Genomic DNA, 26,047 nt, shown 5'->3' on the forward strand with positions numbered 1-26,047 from the left:
CACACACACAGAGTAAAAGATATGCTCGCTCTTTCGTACAATATGCTCCTACTGAGCTGAGATACACTTCTCCGAGGTGTTATCGGAATTTGACACCACCTGCCCCTACAGATGATTATATTTATGATGGCCGTTGACTCTGAATAAAAAAAAAACGAGTGTGTAGGTGAGGAAGAGAGTACCCCTCTCCCCCACAGATTGTTTTAATTTCTATATGACTTTTTTTTTTCTCTCTCCATAAATAATCTCCTCTCTCCAAACTATATACAAGAATGCATGTAGTCAAACTAAGCAAATGGCCGTCTTTTTATTTCCAGCTGCATTTAAAGATTCTATCCTTTTTTGCGGGTTTGTCACATACAAAAAATCTATCGGAGATCAATCTAAAATAAAAACAAAATTAAAATTTTTATAAAAATCACATGCACACACACATATAGAGACAGATAAAAAATTTATATACATGTATTATTTACAGAAATGTTTAGAACAATTAATTATTGTTAATTTACGCTAGGGTTATTATATCCAAATCACTCTTGTTAATTAATTTACTGAACATTTTGATTACACCGAACCGGCTGCGTTAAAGACTTGAAGCAATCCAATCGACACAGCTTCGTAGTCAGCATACGGCAGCGACACGGGCAACACACGGAAAGGTGTGGTCTGAAGAGGAACGAGCCGAGCCACGGCCAACTGACGCTCGAGCTACGGTCCTGGCACGGTGCGGATATGTGTGTCCAGACCTTAATTGGCTCATTTCTCGGATGATGTTCTCCAGTCTGTCGATAGATGGCATTACTCTCCCCAATGTTTAGAAGTTAAATTCCGGGAACTGAGGGAAAAGATTAAGGTGCAGGCCCCCCTAATTTAGTAACGTCAAATTATGAATGTACTTGAATATGATGGATGTATTGAAGAGAGCAATGTTGGGAGCATCAAAAGTCCCGTAAAATAATTGTATGGTCACGAAAATTATTCCTCCTTTTCCTTTGTTTTAGTGTCAAAGAAGAACTTCCGAATAAAACTATACACCTCGACAGCCGGCGAAGAAGTGTTGTGTCCCCGTGTCGTTATTTTGTTGGTTGGCATCGCTTCTGAATATTAGGAGATCATGCTTCGTGTACTATTAGCTGTATCTCTGTTGGTTATTTCAGCTCGCTGCGAAACTGAAATAATCAACTCGAAGGTTGAGAGAACTATCGATATAGCTTCTCAGCTGGTCAAGATCACCACCAAGATAACTGTACAGAATGCTGGCAAGTCGCCGATGTCCAGCTACCTCTTCGCACTCGAGCCGCAAACGAAGCACAATCTCGCTTACATCGGGGCTTACGTAAGTCGAACCGAGCATTCTTGGCAACAAAAAAAACTCAATTCGTTTTTATCTAAATATCCAATCATTTGAGAGCTACTGTTTTGAAGCTTTAGATCAGTGTTTCCCAAAGTGGGCAATTGGCCCTTGGAAGGGTCCAATGGCGGTAGAAGCTTTGGGTTTAGTATGGGATTCTGTGGGTTGGCTTCAGGTGTGGGGTGATGAAAAGAAAAAAATTTTGAAGAAAAGGGGGGGGCGATAATGAAACAAAAAGTTTAGGAGTCACTGCTTTAGACTGTCATCAGTTATAATCGCTTGATAAAAATTATTCAAATGGAATATTTTTAAAAATCTTGGTGAAAAAGCAGTATAAGCACCCTTCTTGGCGCCATTGGTGCGAAGAAGTGCCGAGTCTAATGTAACCCCCGAGAAAGGGAAATAAACTTTTTTCACTGCTCACCTTTTTTCTTCCATCCTCCACCACACAGTAATAATCCCCATAGAAATTGGAATAATCCTTAAGGCACAAACATGTGAGATAATCCTTAGGCCACACACATATTAAATAATCCAAAATGCATGTAATAAATTGAAATAATCCACGCAAAATTTTTGAATGGACAGTAAACTCATACTACAGAATTTTAAAAAGAATCATGACAATAAGAAATTAAAATCACTAGAAAAATAAGTTCCAAAGAGTTTGAAGTTACTAGGCCTCGGCCCAACAGAAGCAATGTGACACCGTGAAGAATTAAATCGGTGCTGAAACGTGACTGTGAGCAGAATATCCTGCAACAACGCATGATGGAAGTGAAATGACATGTAGTTCAACAATGCATTAGCGCAGAAAACGTTTTGTCCAATCGCTAACATAGATGCATGTGAATATGAAAATCAGTAGCTGCACCTGTAGGCCGAACTTCGTTCAGGCTCGGCCGCCTCGCTTCGCTCCTCTGGCCTAAGGGGAGCTCTGCCCCCGGACTGAAATTATCAACTCTGTTTTCACCACAACCAGAAACATCATAGCTGCCAGGTCTCCCGAATTTTTCGGGAATCTCACGAATTTTAGCTTCATTGCTCGACCTCCCGAAAAGTTCTTAAATCTCCCGAATTTTTACGAAAATCACAAAAATCCCAAATTGTCCCTACACATTCCCTACTTCATTAAAAAAAAATCCCTAAGAAATTTCTTGTGGGGCATGAAGCCCTTTTTTTTTTTCGAAATGACGTCACACGTCGTAAATGGGGAAATTCCCTTTTTAATGAAGTTTTACAAACCCTCTGATGGTAACAAGAAAGTTGTTTGTCATCCTGCAGGGAAATTTCTTAGCAGCTAATAGTCCTGGATAATAATTGAAGATTCTAGTGACGCGTATAAGGTCAAAATTTCTTTTGTTGAAGTTACGTACGTGCAATATAACAAAGCATGAATACTGATAAGCAAAAACATATTTAATCAATTTTAAAGATACTTATTCCGATGAATTTCCTTTCATCAAACGTTCCAGAAGAGGGCCGACTTTTCCTTTTTGTACAAGTTGTGTTACGTACATAAACATCGGTCATGGGAAGACTGACATAATCACTCATGTGAAATGAAAAAAAAAACCATCAAGCAAGTGTCACAAAAAGTCAGTGTTCTTCAAAAATTGACGGTGTTGTCCTTCATCTTCCGATGATCCGGTTATTTTGGGGTCATTCGCGCAGAATGTTTGTTCACAGCGTTTCTGATTGAACACAATATTTATTTGTACATCACTGAAGTTTTGGCCTCCAATTTCACTTGTTTTTTGCGTAGGAATTTTATTTCCAAGGGTTTAACTTCCATGTGAGTAAAATCCCTATTTTAATTTGACTAGTTTTTAAGTAGGGATTTTATTCCCTACGCTTTAACTTTTATGCTTGGAAAATCCCTATTTTATTTGGAAAAATCCCTATTGTATTTATTAGGGAGTGGTTTTAGCATAAAATATGGGTTCGCGCGAAAATCTCCCGAATTTTCATTTTCAAAAGTTGGCAGCTATGACATGGCAATACTATTTCTATAAGCAAGATTAAAGCCCTAGCAGACCGAGAAAGCAGTATAATCCAGTTGAAGCAGAAGGTAAAAAAACATTACGGAGTTGCCACAGTTAGTGACTTTCTGAAGGGATCTAAACTGCATCCCACCCATCCTGTTGCCGCGTAAAATGTGCAAAAGCATGGCAAGAAGTTGCCAAGAGAAATGGGGTAGTGTTTTCGGATGTCTTTCTTGCCAAAAGAAAACAGATCATCAAGAAGGGATAGCACAATGGCTGTTAAAACTAGAAAAGAAATGATAAAGAAGTAAAAACAATAACATTCTCATGGAACAGCTATAGTATAATCCACTGTTGCAATTTTTTTTGGTGACTTGCCTTTCATCGCCAAACACATCAGACTGCCCAATAAAAGTCATCAAGCCCATCACATGTTACAGACGGCAGAAAAGAATTCTTCAACATAGAAAACAACAATAACGAAAACCAATACAACGACTCCTTCTGGTGGAAAAAAAATATTCTCTATAAATAACCAACACCCACAGAATCTTTTAAATAAACGGCAGTCTTTACTGTTGTATAAATATATATTCTATATATTAAAAAATACAAACCTCTACTCACTTTTAAATAATGAACTGATTACAATAATGGCATAAAAGTCTCTCTGGGTTCGGTCAATAAAAACACTGGGATTAAAACTTCAGATGCAATGGCTGGTATGCAAAAAAAAGTAATGGAAACTGAAATATTGAAGATACAACGTGAGAGGCAATGATGTCCAAAACAAAATAATCCAAGAGAGTTACATACTTCATTGTCCAAAAAGACAAGGGTGAACAAAAAAGAAAACCGTTTGAAAACCCGGGGAATTAACGCCACCTGCTCACAGTAATTGTACAGAACCTTCTAGAAATAATAGAGAATTATCATCAAGCCATCTGAAAAAAAGTCTCCAAGGGAATCGCTGGATTATGCCATAGCTGTCTCTCTCAGACTAAATAGGGGGGAATCAAGATTAAAAATAAAACATTCTAGACCAGTGTTTCTCAACCTTTTTCAGCCCATGTCCCCCTGACCATATTTTCTTTTTGTGCCGCCTTTTGTCTTAACCCTCATCCGCTAGAAAGGAAAGCGCCAACTAAAGTCTCGGGAGCAAAAGAAAAGGGGGGTTATACCATGTCTGTTCCAAATTCAATCATTTCAGAACTGTTATTCAGAAGCTTCAAATGTCTTATCAGTTAAAATCGTTTGATCAAAATGGTCCCATTAGAGTATTTTTACAAGTATTCGATAATGGAGGTCATTGAATCCAATTATAAACTTAAATAGTTTATAGTGAGTAGAAAAAAATGTCTCACAAATGGCTTAAATATCATAGATTTATGAAATAAACTTTGATGTGCCTTAATATAAACTTGATATACATGTGGCTAAGCGGGCAATAGCCCAGGGTGACAAATTGAACAAGAAAATTGGAGTAGGGAAGAAAAAAGTAGCGAACCATAAATTTGTCTCTGTCTATAGACCGAGAAACTGAGTAAGTTGACCCAGAGATGGGTCACTGTGGTGGTCATAGTGGCACTCACATTGCGAGGACCCGATCCGGATGCAAACCCCAACGTCATCATAGTGGTGGTCGGCTGAAGTTGGTTTTCTGTTTTTCCCAACTTCGAGGCGCAAATGTGAGCGGATCTCCCCGTTAAAAAGTCTCGCCACAGGGAGCAACAGGCCTACAGCAATACAATTATTCAACCATTACGCTTCACGCATAGTTGGAAAAATAGCTTGCAGCATTACACAGAAACAAACTTCACGGACAGTTCGCAATACATACACTCACATTCTAACATTTACCTACTAATTAGAAGTCTGCAGAGGAATATGGACAAGGTGCATGTGTGGTTCAGTAGTAGTGGACCCAGAGAATGAGGTGGGGGGGGGGAAAGTCAGTGAGTCATCAAAAAATTTATTGAGGGAAGAAGGGGTCAGGTCAGTGAGTGACCAAAGCCAGAAGAGATCTAAAATATGCTTGACCATGGGAGCTACCTAAAGAGTGTGTACGCATAGGCGGATACAGCTCTTCGGTCAAACGGGTGCCACAAAATCCAAATTTTTAAAGGGCGAAAAGGTACTGTTCCGTCATAACCATGCCACATATATTTGACACCAAATTGGTACATTCTGGCTTGTTTGATTCCGCACACCTTATTTCAGAAAAAGAACACATTTATGGACATGATGCTAAAGAAAATATTTAATACACTAATCAGGCGACATTAATTTGAAGAAAGTTTGCCGAGACAAAAAAAAAGGCACCACATGTTATTAAAACAAGAGTACTAACAAAAAAAAGCTTCGTTAACCAATGAAAACGTGGTCGGGGTGCCAAAAATAGGTTCCACATGTGTAGAGATTTTTTCCTCAAGCCACCTCTGAGCATGGGAGTGACCCATACAGTGAAGAACCTTGTCGAAGAGCAACGAAAAGAGTGATCTAGAGAGCAAAAAACCATGTCAATGAGCGTAACCTAAAGAGTGAGGGATCAAGTCATTAATTGATCAAAGAGTGATCCAGAGAGGGAGGTCAGTAAGTGACCAAAAGAATGACTTGGAGAAATTGGCATATTCACGGGGAGGGGGTGTTAAGTGGGCAGAAGCCCAGGGCGGCAAATTTGAGAAATAAATGATGAAGAAAATTGGACTAGAATAGGTAAAGGCTATCAAAATTTGAATAGCCCATTCCCTGGTGACAAGGGGCTGTTCAAGTATTACATTAGCATCGATGGGGAAGGGGGGTTATGATTTGGTGACAAGGAGGGAGCTGCACATTTCACATATAATTACGGATGACTTGAGTGATGCGTGGCACAGTTCCTACAGCACGTAAGCGGCCCAGACACATTTCCAGATCACTTGGATTCGCCAAACATTTAGAGATCACTAAAGTGGCCCTGTAGGGCACTTAACAATGGGGGGGGGGGAATGTTACTTCAAGTGCCCAAAAACTATCGAAAGGTTTTTCTGGTTTTTGGCGCATTGAGTAAGATGCCATTAAGAATATTTCTTTTTTTCATAAAAGGTGGTTGATGACATAAGCATTATCCAACCCCCCCCCCCATCGATGCTGACGTAATACTTGAATGGCCCCTAACCACCAGAGCTGTCCCATCATCATCCCGGTTGTTTCTCAATCATGCCAGAACAGGTCAGAGATCTGTTCTGTCGAAATTCAAATCCGTTTCCTGTGCCTCACCCAAAATTCCAAGTCTGAAAAATAGACCTTTCACGAAATGCAAATTAAGGAAACTGAATTTCACATTTCGTTTCTTTTGCACAAAACTAACGGGATTGTTTCTCTTTCCTCAAAATATTTTCAAGCTTTTCTGACATCTCTTACTCCTTGTCAGCAAAACTCTGACCTCCTCCATCAGCTTTGCCCCTAAGTCATCATTAATGGGTTAATACTTAAATGGCCCCTTTTCTATTCACTGTCAACATTGAATGATTTCAAGTTTATCAAAATGTTGCGCCATTTTTGACAAAAGCCATATTTCTCTTAACAGCTGTTGAAAAATGACAATAAGCAGCAACTCGATGTGGTTGAAACTACTGAGCCAAGTCACAAGTAAGTATGGAATTTCTTGGCGTTATTTTTTGATTTTAACGAATAGTGAAATGATCTAACATGCATAGGTACCAGTGCCTCTTGATTTTTCAGCCCTATTAAAATCCTCTCATCGAGAAACCAGATTCTTTTGATTTCTTATACCTTCATAGAGGAATCCCTAAAAATCATCAACTTATTATGCTTCACATAAATGAGAAATCCCCTCATTCAGTCAGTTTCAGATCGCTAACAAGGTTTCCTAAGGAAAAATATGGGGGAAATAAGGGTTCTCAAATCGGCTTTGTCGCTGAATATGATGCCAAAATTAAGCTAAAGTTGCCAACTATTGCCGAAATTGCAGAAAAATCACCAGTGGCAGGAAATGAAGCGTTACTGCAAATCACAGTGGATTGAAATTAATTCTATGAAATCTAGATACAGCATTCATATTTGTAGTCATAACTGTCATTTTTTTGATTGACAAAACAATCTGAATCCTTGATTTCTGTGAAGGATGTAATATTCAAGTACGCTTCATGCAAAATGTGGGGGGAAAAACAGGATATTTTCATTTTAAAAAAAATCAGAACAGTTGAAAATACGAGAATATCCTGGGCAGGTCATCCTATACAATCCCAACAGATCCCCAGTTTTCCCCTTTTTATCAGTATATATTTTCTTCTGTGATGAATATTTCATCACGTGATAAACTTCAGATTTTTCAAGTGTGTTAATTGCCACCTATGAACATGTGCCAAAATGTTGAAAATGTCAGTGATGTTTTAAAGTTTTACCATAGCAGTAAATATAGTCAAATCTTGGTTAGTTGAATGAGAACAAAAAACTTTTAGCAATTGTTTGTTTGACTCATCGAACTTCCCTGTAACATCAGATGAACGGGGCTTCGATTCAACCAGATATTTGACTTATCAAGGATTTAATGTTCTCAAGAAATGCTATAAATTACAACCAATGGGAAATCGATTTATAAAAGTCTGTGAACTCCATTAGCCAAGTGACAAGCGATAACATGGCAGTTCCATTGGCACTAAGGCAATCACCAGTAGGGCTAAGATCATAAATGGGTCTCATTCAATGTCAAAGATTTTGCACTTCAAGATCCGCAAATACCTCCTGATAATGGATATAACTTCTCCCCCACATCGCACAGTAGGGGCCCTAGGCCAGACTTTTCAGGGCCTCTCTATAATAAATTTATAGCTAAAAGAAAAAAGAGGATAAGAATTGCGCTGACCTAGAGCCCTGTCAACCCCATACTTGTTCTCCCCGTTAAAAACTCGCCACAGAGAGCAACAGGTTTGCAATAATATAATTATTCGATCATTACACTTCACTCATAGTTAGAAAAATTAATGGCAAATGGAAACGCTACACACAGCAAGCATTGCACAGAAACAAACTTCACTTCAGGTTTGCTATATATGTACACACATTCCAGCATTTACCAATTTGTTAGAAGTTCTGCAGAGGAATATGGACAAGGTTCATGTGTAGTTTAGTAGTAGTAGCCCCATCCTTGTGAGGGGTATGATGCTAACCAATGTGTTGAGAAAATATTGAGTGTGAACTCCAACCTCAGAGAACAGGTGGACATAAACACAATGATAACATAACATGAAATACTCAAGCAAAAATAAATCTATATACAGTCCAGTCCCGTTTTAACGAATACCGTTATAGTGAAAATCTTGTTTTAGCAAACGGTTTTCTTATCCCTCAGATGAGTTTACTTAGGAACAATGCAAAAAACCTGTAATTCCTTTATAACAAAATTGTGTTATAAGGAAGTGATTTCTCTGGTCTCTTGGAGTTCATTATAACGGGATATGACTGTATAAAAATTTGATTTTCTCTGTGTGTGTGTTCTGTATACAAATCTGCAATTTTAGATAGATCGTTGCCAAATTTTGCATATATACCAAACAGGGCCCCAGATTGAATGATAGGCTGCTTTAAAAATTTGCCAAAGCAGGGCAAATGCCCAAAATGGGCAAAAAACTGTCGGGCAACAATGGTTTTTGGGCCTCAACAATCACTTTCAGAATGTTTATGTTAGTTACCGTGGTTCCCTAGCAATGTGTTTCAGACGTGTATATGTCTTTACAATTAAATTACTTTAAAAACTATTTTACTGTAGAAATGTGGAAATTTAGTGGTGTTTACCGCCACATCAATAATTTTGAAAATTGTATTGAATTCTAGATTTTGGAAATATTGAATTTCCTTAGAGATACGAAGCCCCAAAAATTTAATATGAAGTAATTAGCCCCGGACCTACTTTTGAGTTGGATATTCATACAATAACATTGATTTCAACTTTTTATTTATATCTTCTCAAGCTTGAAAATGTGTCTGTATTGTCTTTTAATATTCGACTGCATGAATTCATTTAGTTTAGGATGTGTTTTTAAAATTATTTATGGGGCCAAAGTACACCGAAGAAATTCCACAGCTTTAATTAAGCATTTTTTTTTTAAGCAGAAACAGGCAGATGGATAACTTGAAGTTTAGGGGGGGGAAATTGAAATACCTAGCGGCTCTTAAAAAAGTTATAAATAAATAAATATATATATTCATTTCCATGTTTCTGTAATCTAGATTTGTTTCTTTCATGAGTCGCGCAGGAAGTCGCCATATTGGCTAACTTAGATACGGTTTGTATGTCCCTCAAAGAAAGAGGAAGAGATCATGTGATCCAAAATGCCTATTGAAGAAAACCCGGGCAGCGCTGGGTATTATAGCTGGTTATAAATAATATCTTTATTATCTTCAGTTCAGAATATGTATGACTGATGACAGCACCAGCATGAACACGAAGCGAGCATAACTTTGGTGGTATAAATAAATTAAAGCCACACATATACTCGGAACACACATTCCAGCATGTACAGATTTGTTATTCTGCAGAGGAATGCGTATGAGATGCAAAGATGCGATTATATACCTACAATGATGAGTTTTTCAGAAAAATATATGTGTAACACAAAACTTAAAATTATTTGAATTTATTGTCGAGTAATTTTTTTTATTTTTTTTCTTTGGTTGCAGATGCATTTTTTAGAATATAAATTACTATTTTCATTTTTCAGAGATAAGGATTTTTATAAAATCAATTTGAGAAATGTGTTGGCCGCTGGTGCAACAGCAAATATCGAGGTGGAAACTGTTCTAAGCCATTATTTGGTACCGTATCCATCTCAGATTACACAGTCCGAGAAACAGCTAGTCCTGTATCACGGTAACCATGTCTTCTACTCACCTTATTCCACACGCACTCAGAAAACGACAGTCGTCATGCCTTCCAATTCTGTGGAGTCTTACACCAAAACCTACAGGCCAGCTTCCCATAGCGAGAACTCGATTGTGTATGGACCTTACGAAAACATATCCCCATATGTTGTGGTGAGTATAAAAATTTTATTCTCGATGCTTTTGATGTATTTTCCTTGATGCATTTCTTTCTTTCTTTTTTAAGGGATGAAAAAACGAGCAATGCATGGGGGTATGAAATGACCCCCCCCCCCCATCACGACAGTTAAGAGGCCGTTCAAGTATTACGTCATCATCAATGGGGGGGAGGGGGTTTCTGATTTGCTGACTTTTGGATGACAAGGGGGGGGGGGGTTGGATAATTCTTACATCATCAACCAATCCTTTATTAAAATATGATTCAGAGGGGCAGAGCTGATGACGAAATTTCACTGACAAGGGGGGGGGGGGTCAGAAATGGCTAAAAATTTGCTTACGTAATACTTGAACGGCCCCTAAAGGTTAATATCAGTTGCCAAAAAAACCACAACATGTGATTACAAGCTGTCTACAAAAATTTCAGATGAAACACAGTTTAGTTTTGAGATAGTATATTTTCTATTTTGGAGGGGGGAAATCGCATGCTATTCTATTCATAATATGTGAACTGAATTGATAGAACTCTGCGATCTTGTTTCCATAATAGATCCACTGTCCAACCTGTTGTGGGAGCAAGATGGCTGAAGTTTACATGTGAGAAATTATTGTAAACGGCTAAACAAAAAGCTGACTTCTCTTACCTCTTTCAAATATGTATTGTATTTCAGAACAAAATGACGGTCCACTGTGAGAACAACAACCCATTCCTTGCGATCAGCGAACTTCACAGAGCTATTGAAGTTTCTCATTGGGGTGTCATCTCCATCGAAGAAGTAATTGATGTTTCCCACTCTGGTGCGATTTTGAAGGGGCCTTTCTCTAGGTACGACTTCCAGAGAGACCAGAGTGGAGTATCTTCAGTGAAATCTTTTAAGGTAAATATTCTCTTGTTTTCAGGTGTGATGAAACTTAATAAAATCGTTATGATCTCGCTCGGGTATAGTCCTCCAAGCATGAGGTTGAGACGGGTGCATCACATTGAATGATTCTATTCTTTTGGGTAAAGTGATTGTATATAAAATATTGCTTGTCAGCATCTAAGCTTACACGTTTGGCTTATCATTCTAGAAAAAAAATGAATCATCCAACATGATGTAGCCAAGTCTCATCTCATGCTTGTAGGACTATAATCTACCATAAATTCAAAATTTGTTCTTATTAACGTAGACTCTTCACAGAGAAAAAACACAGCATCCATTTTCTAAGCATTTATTATGCGCATAAAAAATACTAGACGATCACAAACAGACAACAAAAAACATGGCCTTCCCACAACTTCTCCCAACAAACTCACTGTTGCCAAAACTAATTAGTGACACAGCATGAAAAATTCAAAACACAATATTCGTAGTGTTGTGAATTGGGACATTTCTAAAAACGTTTCATGAGATCAGCTGCGGTAACAGTGGTTATAGAGCCTGAATTATTACCGACTTTCTTGACGTCATATCTGTCCTTAGCATTCACTTTTGTCACTTCATATGGACGAAAATATTTGGCTCTCAACTTAAGTCCAGAACTGAACTCAGTTCTTTGTGTAACCCGTAGATCACTAATTTGATAATTGGGTGATGTTTTCCTCTTCCTGTTATAAGTCTGCCTCTTATCAATCTGAGTCTTATGAATGTTTTTCTTTGCCTTCCCTCTGATGGCATTTATTTGACTGTGGAAATCCTGCTTGATAAATTTGTGTCTCTCAGGGGAAGGTTGGTGTTGAGATCTCTGGTAGATAGGCTTTTCGTCATTGAGAATGATTCTCCATGAAACACTTATTTTTTCTGGCTTATGTGTTAAGACTGTTTCTCTTAATTTCTTCATTGCAAATGGGATCCATGCCAGGATGGTGTTCTTGACTCAATTCAGCACAACTCTGCATGAGCAACATTTTCTCCTCGTTCTTATGAATAGTGACTCAGCTTTCGTGAAACACCAATGAAGCATGTTTGCGGATTCCAATTCCAATCGCTGCTTGGAAAGTTCAGTTGTGTTGTGGGTACAACATGCCAAGTAAGGGTGAAACTATTTCCGTCCAACTCTACTTCATGTTCAACGGATCCTTTAGTTCACACCTGCCCGGCACCGATTCCAGATAATAGTGTGGGCTTACTCATTAATTCCGGAACACCGACAGCTTGTTTGTATATGTCCTCGTGCAAAAGGCATACTACACTGCCTGTGTCGACGAGTGCACAAACTGTCAAATTTTTTAATTGTATCTGTTTAGTAATAACCTCTCCACCCTCGGGACTGTCACATATTCCTATGAAATGAGTATCTGGTGTTTCCTCTCTCTTGCTGTCCTTGTTGATTGATGTTGAGCAATTGTTTTTCTTGAATAACTCCGGGCACTGGAACTTTGGAACTTTAAGTGGCCCACATTACCACACCCATAACATCACACCTGACTTTCGTTCTCAGTTTGTCTATTTCCAAACTTCTATTCTCCTCCTGCTTTATTCTTGATGTCCTTGATTTTGCAAAACGTATCCTGGAAATTTTGGATTGTTGGTTTTAGGAACTTTTGTCATTCCCACTCACCAGCATGTGATGTCTTGATAGATGTCTTAACACTTTCATAATCATCAAGCTTTTCTGACAGTTTTGTAGGAGACACAAAATTACTCCATTCGTCCAAATGATAATTTTAGAAATCAACTGGACTTCGCTTTTTAATTTGATCCGTGATTATCAAATCCCTTAACTGATTGAATGTTATTTTTAAAGCAGATGTCCAGCCATCAAAATATGCACATAATTCATGATGAAAATCTCACCAATTACTGGTCTGCTTCTTCTGATGCGAGACAAACAATTTCAATTTAAATTTTATTAATATGTTAGATGAATGATAACAATACCTTAGGTTAGTGAAAACCACCAAGGTCCCATACTGGTTGTTGCAATGAAGTTAATTCAATAACATTTCAATTATCATACAGTGTAAAATAAAGAGTCACTATGTAGTGATTTTTGGGATTGAAAACAAAAAATTATGAAAAAACATCAAAATAAGAAGGGGAGTTGGGGGGAATGCGATTACACAAACACATATAATATATAAAATACAAATATATATAAATAATGCAACGGTCACGGGGGGGGGGGGGTGCTTTAGTGATTATAAAAAAAAACTATAAATCAACATACGATTATGTATGAATTGGACTGGCAGAGCAGAGTTGACAGCAAGGATACTTTAATGAATAATTCGACCACGGGAGGTGAAAAGACAGTGACACACACACAACAGGGAGTGATTGAGAATCTGAGGATGAAATCAGAAATAATTTCAATATTGAAAATTTGTAGCAAGTGTTTTTTGAGGTTTTTCTGAAAATTGAAAATCAGGGGGACTGTATGAGATCATTTGGAAAGCTATTAAAAAATTTAGGAATGAGAAAGCTAAAATGTTTTTTGAGGATAGTTTTATGAACTAAAGGCATTGAGTAAATAGAATTGTGTCTATTAGATGTTCTTAACAAGTTCAGAGGTAAAGAGAATTGGTTTTTTTTAATTATAAGTATAGATCGGTAAAAGTATAGATGTCTTAAAGGAAGGATGGATGCTTTGACAGCTGACAAAACTTTTCTGCCGTCAATTTAAATGTTTTCGGCAACAGTTCTTTTACAAGGTCATAATTTTCCACATTCTCTTCAGGCTCATGTGTAATCAGTTTATTTATCTCATGAGGTAGTAATCCTTGAAGATGAGTGACCCATCCCTCCTTTGGTAGCGATACCCAGCGAGCTTGTTGCTCAAAGAGTACTAGGTAGAGACTTATATCATCACTCATATCGAACCTTTGCATCTAATTTTAGAACCCTCTGGTTGGACTTTTAGCGTTTTCAAACTGAGTCCTTCCACCTGATCGGGATTCTACCTCAATCACATCTCTCCTCGCTGCTCCTTCTTTCTATCACCTATCAGAGTTTTCAGAAACTCCTCATCATATTCTTGGCTTTCAAGGATTACCTTCTTGGGATCTATGATTTCGAAATTAGGGGAAGTGTCCAACCCTAGTTCACTCGCAATCACCTTCAAGTTCTCTTTGATACCCTGTATCAAATAAGGCATGGCGACCTCATATATGAATGCTCATTTTGTAAAGATATATGCAGATGAGTTACAAAATAAATGAAGACATTAATAGGCTATATAGGCTACATATACTCAAAATGCAATTGGGAACATCTCCAAAAGGGAAACTCAAGTCAATTACACGTAAATGACACTGCAAAGTACTTTCAGTGACAAACAATTTTTTTCAACGGGTGCGAAACACTTATCGCGATGCACATCATGGGCGTGCATTTTTCGAGTCTGGACAACCCACGGCAAAGACGAAACCAATTGCAAAATCTCCAGCACAGTCTTGCAAAGACGAAACTGATCACAAAATCCTCAGCACGGTCTTGCAAACATGAAACTGATCGTGAAATCTTCAGCAGTCTTGCGAAGATGAAACTGGTCACGAAATCTTGAGTCGGGCTGACTCCCGCGAAGACGAAACCTTCCTGCAATCGTCAAACCTCAGAGCCTGGATGGCTCACATGAATCAGTATGATTCACTATCGCATCCAAATCTGTCAAATTTAAATTGATCCTTACTGAGCCCCCATTTTCTCTGTGGGCTCTTCACAGAGAAAAAACACAGCATCCATTTTCTAAACATTTATTACGCGCATAAAAAATACTAGACAATCACGAACAGACATAACAAAAAACATGGCTTTTCCCACCAACTTCTCCCGGCAAACTCACTGTTGCCAAAACTAATCTTTATAATACCATTTATTCCCCTGTGTGCTGTAACGCCATCTGATAATAAAAATAACTATAACTAAAAATCCTACATTACTATTTTATTGAAATGAAAATTAAACCCTGCTTTATTGTATTTATATTAAAATACTGATTGCTTTCAAAAATTTTATTTTAAATCATTCTCCAGAATTTTTTCTACCATTTGGTGATGATGGTTGTTGGTACATTGGCTTTTATTGGAGCAAGATTATGATAAAATAATTATTCTTATGATTTAGACTGTATTACCTGCATCAGCCAGTGATGTGTATTATCGAGATGAGATAGGCAATATATCTACCAGTCATCTGCGAGAACTTGATGATTCTGTCGAAGTCGAATTGAGACCCAGATTTCCGTTGTTTGGAGGTTGGAAGACACACTATGTCCTTGGCTATTATGTTCCGACCTATGAATATCTATACAATTCTGGTAAGTTTTGGAAATTGTCATATTTTATAAACATATATAGAGTTTCTGCGGACATTGTTAGTGTTATGGTGCTGTTGTCAGGGCGTGACAAATTGAGAAAAAAAATCTAGGTGTCAACCAATATAGGAGCCAAGCATATTTTTTTTTGCCTGAGCTAGTTATCACTTAGAAAATTTTAGGTGCCAATATTAATTTTTTTAATCGCCATGGCAACCTGGTGCATGGGATTTTGGAAACCCTGATGAAGAAACTTATTTTAAAATTTAAAACTTAAAACTTATAAAAAAACTTAAATACATTTTTAAGTAACTTATTTTAAAATATTTTTGTCTACTTGGGTGAGTCACTTGTTCCAGTGAAATTTTGGGTTCGTGAAATGTAGGACCAGACATAGTCCAGGCTCTGTCCTGTAGGGAATGGAAGCCTGGTTCATGATGGCCAAACAGTTCGAAATGCTTTTTGCATAACCTTATTTCACTATTACAGAATGTGGGTAAAGTTACTTTTTAATAACGAGTGAAATTCTGAATTCTCATTACAAATATTTGAACTGAAATTTATTTGAATATTTGAAATATATACGTAATGCATCTTTTTTTTGCAGGTGATCAGTATGTTTTGAAGATAAGATTCGTAGATCACATTTTTGATGATTGTGTCATTGATAGGGCAACCATCAGGGTGATTCTTCCCGAAGGGAGCAAGTAAGTTCTTTTCTTTGAATGTTTGAAATAATAATATGGATTTGGAATCTTGAAATCCCCCTTTTCAATTCATAAAATGGTGGACATCTTCCACTTATAATATAGAAGACAGATGCAGGGGTGGAAAATCGGCTACATTTTGCTACGATTTTCGGCCATTTGCTACAAAAACGCTGAAATTCTTCAATTCTGCCCTATTTTGTGCCAAAAACAAAATTTTCCCTTGAGGAACTTTGAAGTTGTGTCGCAATAAAAGCTGACTTTTCGATAACATCATTTGCCCTCCCTGCAATGATTTTTTGGGGCCGCACACACAAATGGAATTAGCTTGAGGCCCCCCTCCCCAAGATTCGGCACCCAGGCTTCCGATAACGTATAAAATATGGTCAACCTATGTAAATCGCCTCTCATCCGCATAACAATGAAAAGAAAATTTATAATCTTTGTTTCCAGCTATTTTTTTATGAAAAAGTTGTCTCCTTTGATTTATGTGTTCCTTACGTTAATTATTTTTTACATTGCGTCAATTTTCCCTGACTGACTGTATTTGATAAAACATTTGTGTTTACTTTAACACAATGGAAAAGTTCGCGAAAGAACGTATTACCACACTGGAAAAACAGCAATGACAAATCTGTCTTCACCATCCAGAGTTGCAAGGCAAAAGCTGTCGGTAAATTCAGGGTATCTACGATCATGGAAAAGTGATGAAATCCCAGAAAAGTAATGAAATGAGAAAAGAGTCATAAAATAAGTGAAAAATAGGGAGTGAAAACAGATGTATTCGGATTGAATCTTTTGTGAAAATAGAATCATTCTATTAAATTTCTAATAGTTGAATCATTATTTTCTAATAGTTTTTATTTCTATAGTTTAAATCAGTGTTTTCCAAAGTGGTCGATGGAATGGTCCAAGGGGGCGATAGAACCTACTGATTTAGCATAGGATCCTATGGGTTTACTTGAGTTGGGGGACGATGAGAGGAAAAAAATTCTGATGGGGGGGGGGGGGGAGATGGAGCAAAAAGTTTGGGAGACTATGGTTTAAATTAATATAGTTTAAGTTAAAAATAATTTGAGTCTACAGTTTTTAATCACTATTAAATTTCTTAGAATTTCTAATAAATATTCTAAGAATGACGCAACAAAAGTTATCTCAAAGTATGTTGAATCAAACTGAGGTAATGATCAAGAGTGAACTCAAAAAGATACACTTATCATTTTAAATATGAAATGGGTAAATTCTGGTAAAAAAAACAAGATCAAACGTTCAAAAATGCTTAAAACTGAAGAGTACAAAAGCATGACTTAGACTTGCATCAGCGGCAAAAACAAGGAAAATAATTACTTTTTTGATGAGTGTTTCAAGTCTCTCCTGTAGTGTTTTTTTAATTAGTGATTACCAAGTTTACAAGGGAAATCTAAAAGCACTCATTTTCAAATTATTTATGTGTAATATGAAATACCATATGTTAAAAATGCCTCCATGTTAAAATCTTCTCATTTGTTGATATTCAATTCAATTCACTTTGTTCCATTTTGTTACATAAAATACAAAATGATAAAAAAAATCAGCCAATGCATCTAGAGACCCATACTGGTTGATTCATTGCAAGTTTATAATGAACACAGAGTTGCTTATTAGTGAACAATATCAACAAACTAAAATGTGAAAAAAAGCAAACGGAGGGATTTAAAAATTATATTACCCTTTGTTCCTGTTTTTTGTTTTTTTAAGTGGTTAATATGAGGGGGGAATCAGGTATCAAAACAAACTTTTACCATGATTTGCAATAATTTTTGCAACAGCAAGGAATGCAACTAAATGAAATATGCATTACATGGTTTTCAGATGAGTACAAATAACAGAATCAATATAATGTTGCAATGCATAAGATCGAATAGATTCATAGTTTAACTGAGTAAGGAGCATATGACAGTTCAAGAGAAACTGTCAATGATTGTAGAGCATGTAAAAATATCAATATCAAGAAATCTCTCAAATTTTTTTTATGATTTAAAAATTACAAAAAATATTTCTTCTAGATTAAATCTTTATGTATTTTTTGCCTGGGGGGGAAGGACTGCGCCTCCTTCTTCTGAGCCGAGATAACACTGTTTTTTAAAATAAAAAAGTAATCCTGTGTACACTACTTCATATATGTATACAAAAACTGTATTTTATTTAATGCCAAAATTTTAAAGTGCTACAAAACTTATATAAATGCTGCTACAAAAATAATTTTTCCTGCTACAGGAATTTTCATTTTCCACCCCTGCAGATGGCAAGACTTCTCGAACATGAAACAGTTTATAGCTTCCATTTTCACTGTTGACACCCATTTATAGTTGTGAGCAAAAATTTTCAAGTATCCTCTGGATCGTACACTCTTAGACATACTGAAATGCTTACACCTAAGTTGTTCAATTTATATTTAAATTTTTTTTTGAAAAGTCTTTAACTGGAACGATAAGTTATTTCTAATGCTATGATTGTCTATTAACAAAAACAATGTTAATATTTATTTTGAGGATGCTTGTACAACTTATTTTTTATAAGTATGTGCAAAATTCTAAGTTATTATTTTTCTTGTGCAAAAGGAACATGAAACTTAAGCTTCCTTATCAGACAGAACGATTGCCAGACGAGCTTCATTTCACGTATCTAGACACCATGGGAAGACCTGTTGTTGTCCTGCAAAAATCAAACCTTGTTGAGCAACATATTCAAGACTTTGAGGTAAGACAAGGGTATTTATTATTTTGAATTATCGATTTATCAGTTGATAGCATTTTATTCTTTTACCATGTGTTCATTTAATGTATTATAATTGTTTAAAATTAAAATGTGCATGCAAGTTTCTCTCTTCTTTTGGACTTTTTTTTAGCCCTTCCAAAACCACATTATGAAAAAATTAAATAATTACCATGTATATTTTTTGGTAGGTCACTTTAATTCTAATTAAAGCCTAAATACTCAACAAATTAATTAACCTGGTGATTTGAAGCAGTGGTTCTCAACCTTTTCTTGCCCCTGGCCCCCTATCTACCATTTCTCATTCCTGTGGGCCCCGTCTCCCTTGCAACCATGATTAATTTCCTGTCCCCCTCCCCGTTTTCTCGTTAAAAGACATTCAAATATTGTTTGAATTTAATTAATTTTTAATTTATGAAAATAACAAAAAAGCAAAATGAACATAATACAACACAGTAATAAAAAATACATAATAAATTATTTTCAATCAATGTTAACTTCGCACTTGAAGACGGCATAATGTCATCAAGTTACTGTACAGGATGAAGCTTGAATTATTTACAAATTAGTTTTTCTTGGGTAAATTTGAATTTGGGTAAATCAGATTTCAAATAAGAAAATTATTGGTTTATTGATTATAATAAGCTATATCCAAGTGGCTTTTTGGTTCATAATGTGGCCTCTCTCGCATGCGAACAAAGTAATGTGTGAGTTGGCTTAAACACAACACAATATTGCACATAACAGACACTACTATATGTAATATACAGGGTGCATAGGTAACAAGATGTATGTGGTATTTTACTGGCAAACCGTTCATCCTACAGGAATACTTTCAATTAGAAAAATTATCCAAATAGTGTGTTTATAAATAAAGTCGGATATGCCATTCATGTTGCAAGGGGTTGTACAGTTATTGAAATGAAAATGTTGACTTTTTATACGGACACTGTGTGCTCAAAAACCCAGTTACAAAGTTGTTGCCCTGTCTGTCCTGATGCCAACAAAACCATTTTATCTGCATTTAATGTTGTTTTTGGTTGGTTGGTTGTCTTCAAATAAATGTTACTGTCAATCACTGTGAATTAAGTGACACTGTATATATAAATCATCATCAACAACCATTTTCAATCCACTGCTGGATGAAGGTCTCCTCTAAATGTTTCCATTCTGCTCTGTCTGATGCTTTTGCCATCCAGTTGACTCCTACCACTTTCCTGATCTCGTCAATCCATCTTGCGTGGGGACGCCTTCTCAGACGTTTAACACCACGGAGGTACCACTCTAGAATACTTGTGGTCCTGTCTTCTTGCAATATGTCCAGCCCATTTGTATATATAAATACATTCATCTATAATTATTGATAAACACAAGCTTATGACAAGGGCTCTGATTTTTATGACCTAAAGAAGAAAAGTAATTGCTAATAACTTATCAGCAACAACGTTTCATCTTTATGTCATACAAATTTGAGCCCTACTTATGAGAAATTGGATGAACACACACAAAAATGCCATTGTGCTTGTTTTTGTGAAACTCAAACTTTTTGATACTTCAAGTGCTAAATTTCATCCTTCAACTACTCAGATACTTATGCTCGGCGTTGAAATATCTTGCCAACCACTCAAAAATCAATCAAATCTTTATGTTAATAGTACTTAAATAGGAGAAAATTTGCAAAAAAAATATTCTATGCATTTTGTTTGAAATTAAATTCTTTTGGTCACTCTTTTTTAATAAATTTCTTTGTGGCCTCCTTATCAGCAGTCGTCGTTCCCTTTTGCGATATTTTCCTTCATGGCCTCCCTGGAATATCCTGGGGCCCTTGGTTGAGAAGCACTGCTTTAAAGTGCCATCAACACTCTTACAATAAGAATAAAAAATAACAATTCAAATATTATGTTGAATAATAAAGTTGCATGATTATTTATTTATTTTACCCCCCCCCCCCTTCCCGAAGAAAACCATAATTTTTTTTATACATATTTTGTTAGGGAACACTTTGCGGGATGACATGTTTTACTGGAATAATGCTGTACACTTTTGCAGGGGTGAAACGTCTAACTGAAATTTATTAATTGTCCCATACTTGTGTGCTGTCATGTTGTAATTGCGAGGTAGTTATACAGCTTTTTATACTTCAAAATACCAACACTCAACAACATAGATGAGAAATGTTACAGGGGTTAAAAAGAAAGCGGTACCAAATGTATTTTTAAAGTACCATCAGTAGTCAAAGGGTTAATATAGATCAAGCTTTTCTCAGTTTATAATTTCAGGATAATCAAATATAGCCTACATCGATTCAACCCTTCAGTGAAGTTCTGCACTAGCTACTCCTTTGGCATTTTCATTCAGGTGGGAGTATTTTAGTTTATAACACCAGATTCTTCACATTTTAAACATACGTAATCAAGTTATTTAACACTAAAAGCCACATTTAATTTATTTGAGAAATCAAATTATTCTTTCGTATGATGAATTCTTCGAATTCCAAGAAATTTGACGATTTTCTCCATGAGTTACCATCACCGAACAGAACAGACTGAATGAATAATGTCTGATATCACTGATTTGCAACTGTGCACTATCAGGAAATAAATGCCACTCTTGAATGTTATCAATCTGAGGAGTGGTTGGTTGAGTCACAGTGCCTAATACAGTCAAATTTCTCTCTCGAAAAATATGTTTCTCAAAAAATGAAAAAATCATTGCATTTTCTATACTAAATCAATAAACTTTCACCTCTATGTCTTGAACTAATTTTCAAAAAACTCCCTATCTCTCTTGAAGTCCAAGCCCAATGATAGTAAAAAGAAAACATGAAAATCTCTTTTCTTTCATGCAAAAATTCCTTTTCTGGCCTCTATCTGCAGGTGAAAGAAACTGAGAAAGAATTATTTGTATTAAAGCCCATTGTGTTGATCGATCTTGTCTATCATAGGCGGATACTGTGATTGACGGAGGGGTGGAGGCCATGTGTGGATTGTTCAGCATGGCAGAAAGTCAGCCAACAGATAATTCAAAGTTGCTTCAAGGAAGCTACGGGTTTCGAACCCATAGCTTACGGACTCGAATCCATTCATCATCTCAGTTATGAAGGAACAAAATCTGGCAAACCACTCAAATTTCAATGAAACTCAGAATAATGTCGAACATGGAATTTTTTAGAACATTTCAACTAAAAACACTTTTAAAAAAAATTTAACGTATTTTAGTGCATTTGCATGTAGTGTAATTGAACATTGAGTGTGTAACTTAACCAATAAATTTCATTGGTATGTAGTAAAATATAGTACAGTATTTTTTAGTTTTCCACACACAAATTTTTTGCCATTATTTTGGTGTGGTTTTCCTTTCTTGTACTAAAAACTCTATATCTCGAAAACTCTGTCTTGAAAATTTTTTCGGTTTAGTCAGTTTCGATATAGAGAGGTTTGACTTCATCTTCAATAAAATCATAAAGGTTTCTCATCAAGATAAGACCTTTTCGACATTTATTTCAGAAAATCATATGTTTTTCACTGCTATGGAAACTAGATAGAGTCGACGCTCATTGTAACAACATCCATTGTTCCACCTGAAACAGATGTTGTCATGCGGTCGTTATATTGAAAGGAAAAATATAGACCTTATGTGTGGAAACATTTAGGACTTACTCTGTCAATCATTATTATGAAATGGTTGGTATAACGTGGGGTCGTTGTAACAAGCGTTCACTATATAAGCCTTTCTTGCTCATGAAATATCGGTCTGTATTTGTGCATGAAAAAAATTCATTTTGCAAAGTGTATTTCAAAAAGAAAAAAACCAGAGATGAGCCCTTTTTAAAATTTCAATTCAATTCTGTTGTATGTGTACATTCGAATATGTGTCGTGTTGTAATTGCTTTGTGTAGTTATGTATTGTATATAAGTGTGAAGTTAAGTTTCGATTTATTTCATTTGATATGTTGTCTATCGTTTAAATTCCTTTACAAAATGTGTGATTTCAGCAATGTTCAGTTTTTCATTTGTTGTAATATCCCTATGATTTTCCCCAGGTGCATTATGAATACCAGAAGTTGATGATGCTTCAAGAGCCTTTGCTTGTTGTCATTGCGCTGTACTTGTTGTTTATTCTTGTCATCATCTATGTCCGTCTTGACTTTACTCTGACCAAAGTAAGTTCGGAAATCATTGTCATAGAAAATACACAATTCTATGCCACCTATAAAATTGTGAGTATTTTTATGATGTTCACCCATGCATTTTTCTTTGTATAAAGGATACTGCATCAGAAGCAAAAATGAGGGTTGCTGGCTTTGTGGAAATGGTTCTATCTCATCATGACAAAAGAACAGAAATTTATGGGCTGTATAACGAAGCCTTGAACAAGCTGAAGATGAGTAAAGACCTTGGAACTTACCAACATACTGTGAAGCAGCCGAACGCTGATATGAAGATGGAGACTCAGGCTATTAATGATATCCTGGTGAAACTTAAACAATATGCCCCCGATAGTGCAGAAAAGGTAAGGTTTCTTTTTTTTTTTCCTTGTCTCCGTTCACAATGTTAGGGGCCATTCAAGTATTACGTCATCATCGATGGGGGGGGGGGATTCTGATTTGCTGACTTTTGATGACAAGGGGGAGGGGGGTTTGGATAATGCTTACGTCATCAACCGCCCTTTATGAAAATATGAGTTAGGATCAGAGGGGCAGAGCTGATGATGAAATTTTGCTGACATGGGGGGGAAGGGGTCAAAAATGGCTACAAATTTGCTTACGTAATATTTGAATGGCCACTTACATAGACTTCACCTGAGCTATTCCAAGTAGGCCAATGGTAGATGGTAGAAATTACTCTACTTCTGGCATGTTTTTTTTTATTTTTCTGCATTAGTAGTTTTATTGCAGTCAGTGCTCGTTTTTAAACAAACTAAAATAGTTCATGTAACTGTACCCCTGCCCCCTCGAAATGACATGAAATGCACAGATTGTTGCCATGTAACAAATCACATAGAAATGTATTATTTTGGCAAGGAAAAGACTAAATTTACCAAACAGCTATTACATCAATTTTGTTGGTCACTTCGACTATCTGAGATGTTTTGAATAGGTCTGTCTTGTTTTTAGACCTGATGGAAATTTTTTCATTGTCGTGATTATTTTCATTTGAGTGTTATGTAAGTAGTTTGAGTGTGTGATAAGGAATTCTCCCTACTGTTGTACAATAATTGGTTAATAATCTCAAAAACTAGAGCCAATCTGACAAAACCCAATGCCAGATTTGGAATCAGGGGCCCCAAAATCAGTGTTGAGCAGTGTTATAGGCAGTATGCTATAAAAAAATATTGGGGTAGGCTGTGTCATAGGCATGGCCGAAAGTTCTGATGCGGATACGTTTTTTGAATGATACCAATGTTGTCTATTTTCGTTGTGAACTGCTCGAGATATAGCGGGAAAAAAATTGTTATGAATCAGGGCAGTGGGCCTAGTGCCCAGACAGGAAGAAATATTGCAACCGGAGTGATATCATTGGATGTGTTTTTGTCAATACCATTGCTTTTGACATACATTGCATACTTTTGAGATATAGTGGAAAACAATGTTACAAATCAAGGCCACTGTCCTGGTGCTTAGGCGGGAAGAGAAATTAAAACCAGAGTGATATCATTGGGTGCACCTTTGTTGTGTGCATCTGACGATCCTGTCGCTTTTGACTTGCATTAGGTACTTCCTAAGATATGGGCATTTAAAGAATTTCGTCACACACCTTTTTGCAAATGCTCCCAGTATCGTCAGGTGATTTAAAAGACTTATTTATGTCAAAATCTATACAGAGTTCCTATACAAATTTTCCATGTACAGCAGAATGTATCGAGGGAATTGGAAAAACTTCCATCATATTCCTGTCATTTTAATAAATTAACACAAATCATTTATATATATCCTTACCATCATAAATTTTTGGTAAATGAAAAATTCTTGTCACCGTATGTTTCTAGTTGGCGATGAGTAATAAGTTGATTACTTTAATAGTTTTTGCGCTTCTATATATTTCTTTATTGATTTTTTTAATAGGTATCCGAACTCCAAAAATATGACAAGGCTTTGCGAGAACAGTTTCAGCAACAAACTTCGCTGATTGAAAAGCTGGTAGCTGGAAAGATCAACAAACAACAATTCAGAGATGCCGAAGCTGCTGTACTGAAGAAGAAAGAAGACATTCATGAAAAGATGCATTCGGTTCTTATTCAGATTTAGGTGTGGTTATTTTGAACATTTTTTTTTTCCTTCGTGTTCACAACCTTAATTGTTTATTTTTTTGTATTCGGATGCATTCCACTCCAGAATTTGGGTGTTTAAAATGCTGATTAAAAATAATTTTTTGTAATGCTTGTGTGTACGAGTCAGAATTTGAAAAAAAAAAATTGGGAAATTATTTTGGTACTGGACAGTTATTGGAATGGCTAATGACGCTCTTTTGGAGGTAGCCTGCCATGCCTAATCGTGCTTGAAGTTCAAAAATGTGATTTTTTTTTAACGATCAAAATAATCACAAATGGTAATTATCGTGATAACTGACCAGTACCAACTTATTACAGATTACTCTTAATTTAGGCAGTTTCAGTGTCCTCTGTTTATGAATATTTTTTTTTGGTTGACAAAAGTTTCGTCTCAACTTATTTAGGTATCATGACGCAGACAGAATGCAAAAAATAATAATTACACATCTCTGAAATCAGGGTCTGATTTTGTGATAATTAACTCCCCCCTTCCCCCATCTCTGCATCCTTCCACGCCTTTGATATTCTTATGAGTGATAGGAGTGGATTCACCATTTATATATAGTATACTTATTATTTAGCACTGAAATGAAGGAAGATGTCATTTTGGCCGCAAAGCTATTTTGGCATGCTATTACACCTAAATAGTTTATCATAGGTTGTTGAAATCTCATGGCTTTTGTAATCTTGTTGAGCCTGTTACA

General features: G+C 36.2%; 1 protein-coding gene across 1 annotated transcript; it reads left to right on the forward strand.

The window, feature by feature from the left end:
• The first annotated feature begins 622 nt into the window (after positions 1-622).
• Positions 623-25,450, forward strand: LOC149084540 (dolichyl-diphosphooligosaccharide--protein glycosyltransferase subunit 1). The gene is made up of 10 exons (XM_089234954.1): positions 623-1,339; positions 6,908-6,969; positions 10,062-10,374; positions 11,049-11,255; positions 15,423-15,615; positions 16,220-16,319; positions 18,920-19,058; positions 23,116-23,235; positions 23,340-23,585; positions 25,138-25,450. Exons 1-10 carry the CDS (start codon positions 1,118-1,120, stop codon positions 25,318-25,320), a joined length of 1,785 nt encoding a protein of 594 aa, XP_089091080.1. The 5' UTR covers positions 623-1,117; the 3' UTR covers positions 25,321-25,450.
• The last annotated feature ends 597 nt before the right edge of the window (positions 25,451-26,047 follow it).

This window comes from Pholcus phalangioides, unplaced genomic scaffold (genome assembly GCF_987345545.1).
Source record: "Pholcus phalangioides strain wild (caught in Gottingen) unplaced genomic scaffold, Ppha-v1.0 ptg000008l_1, whole genome shotgun sequence".
NCBI lineage: Eukaryota > Metazoa > Arthropoda > Arachnida > Araneae > Pholcidae > Pholcus > Pholcus phalangioides.

Excerpts from the sequence above, each read along its gene's own strand:
- LOC149084540 (XM_089234954.1), top strand. The coding sequence starts at position 1,118 with ATGCTTCGTGTACTATTAGCTGTATCTCTGTTGGTTATTTCAGCTCGC. Across the intron at positions 1,340-6,907 it reads TCGCTTACATCGGGGCTTAC|CTGTTGAAAAATGACAATAA; the intron begins GTAAGTCGAACC and ends TTCTCTTAACAG. Across the intron at positions 11,256-15,422 it reads CTTCAGTGAAATCTTTTAAG|ACTGTATTACCTGCATCAGC; the intron begins GTAAATATTCTC and ends CTTATGATTTAG.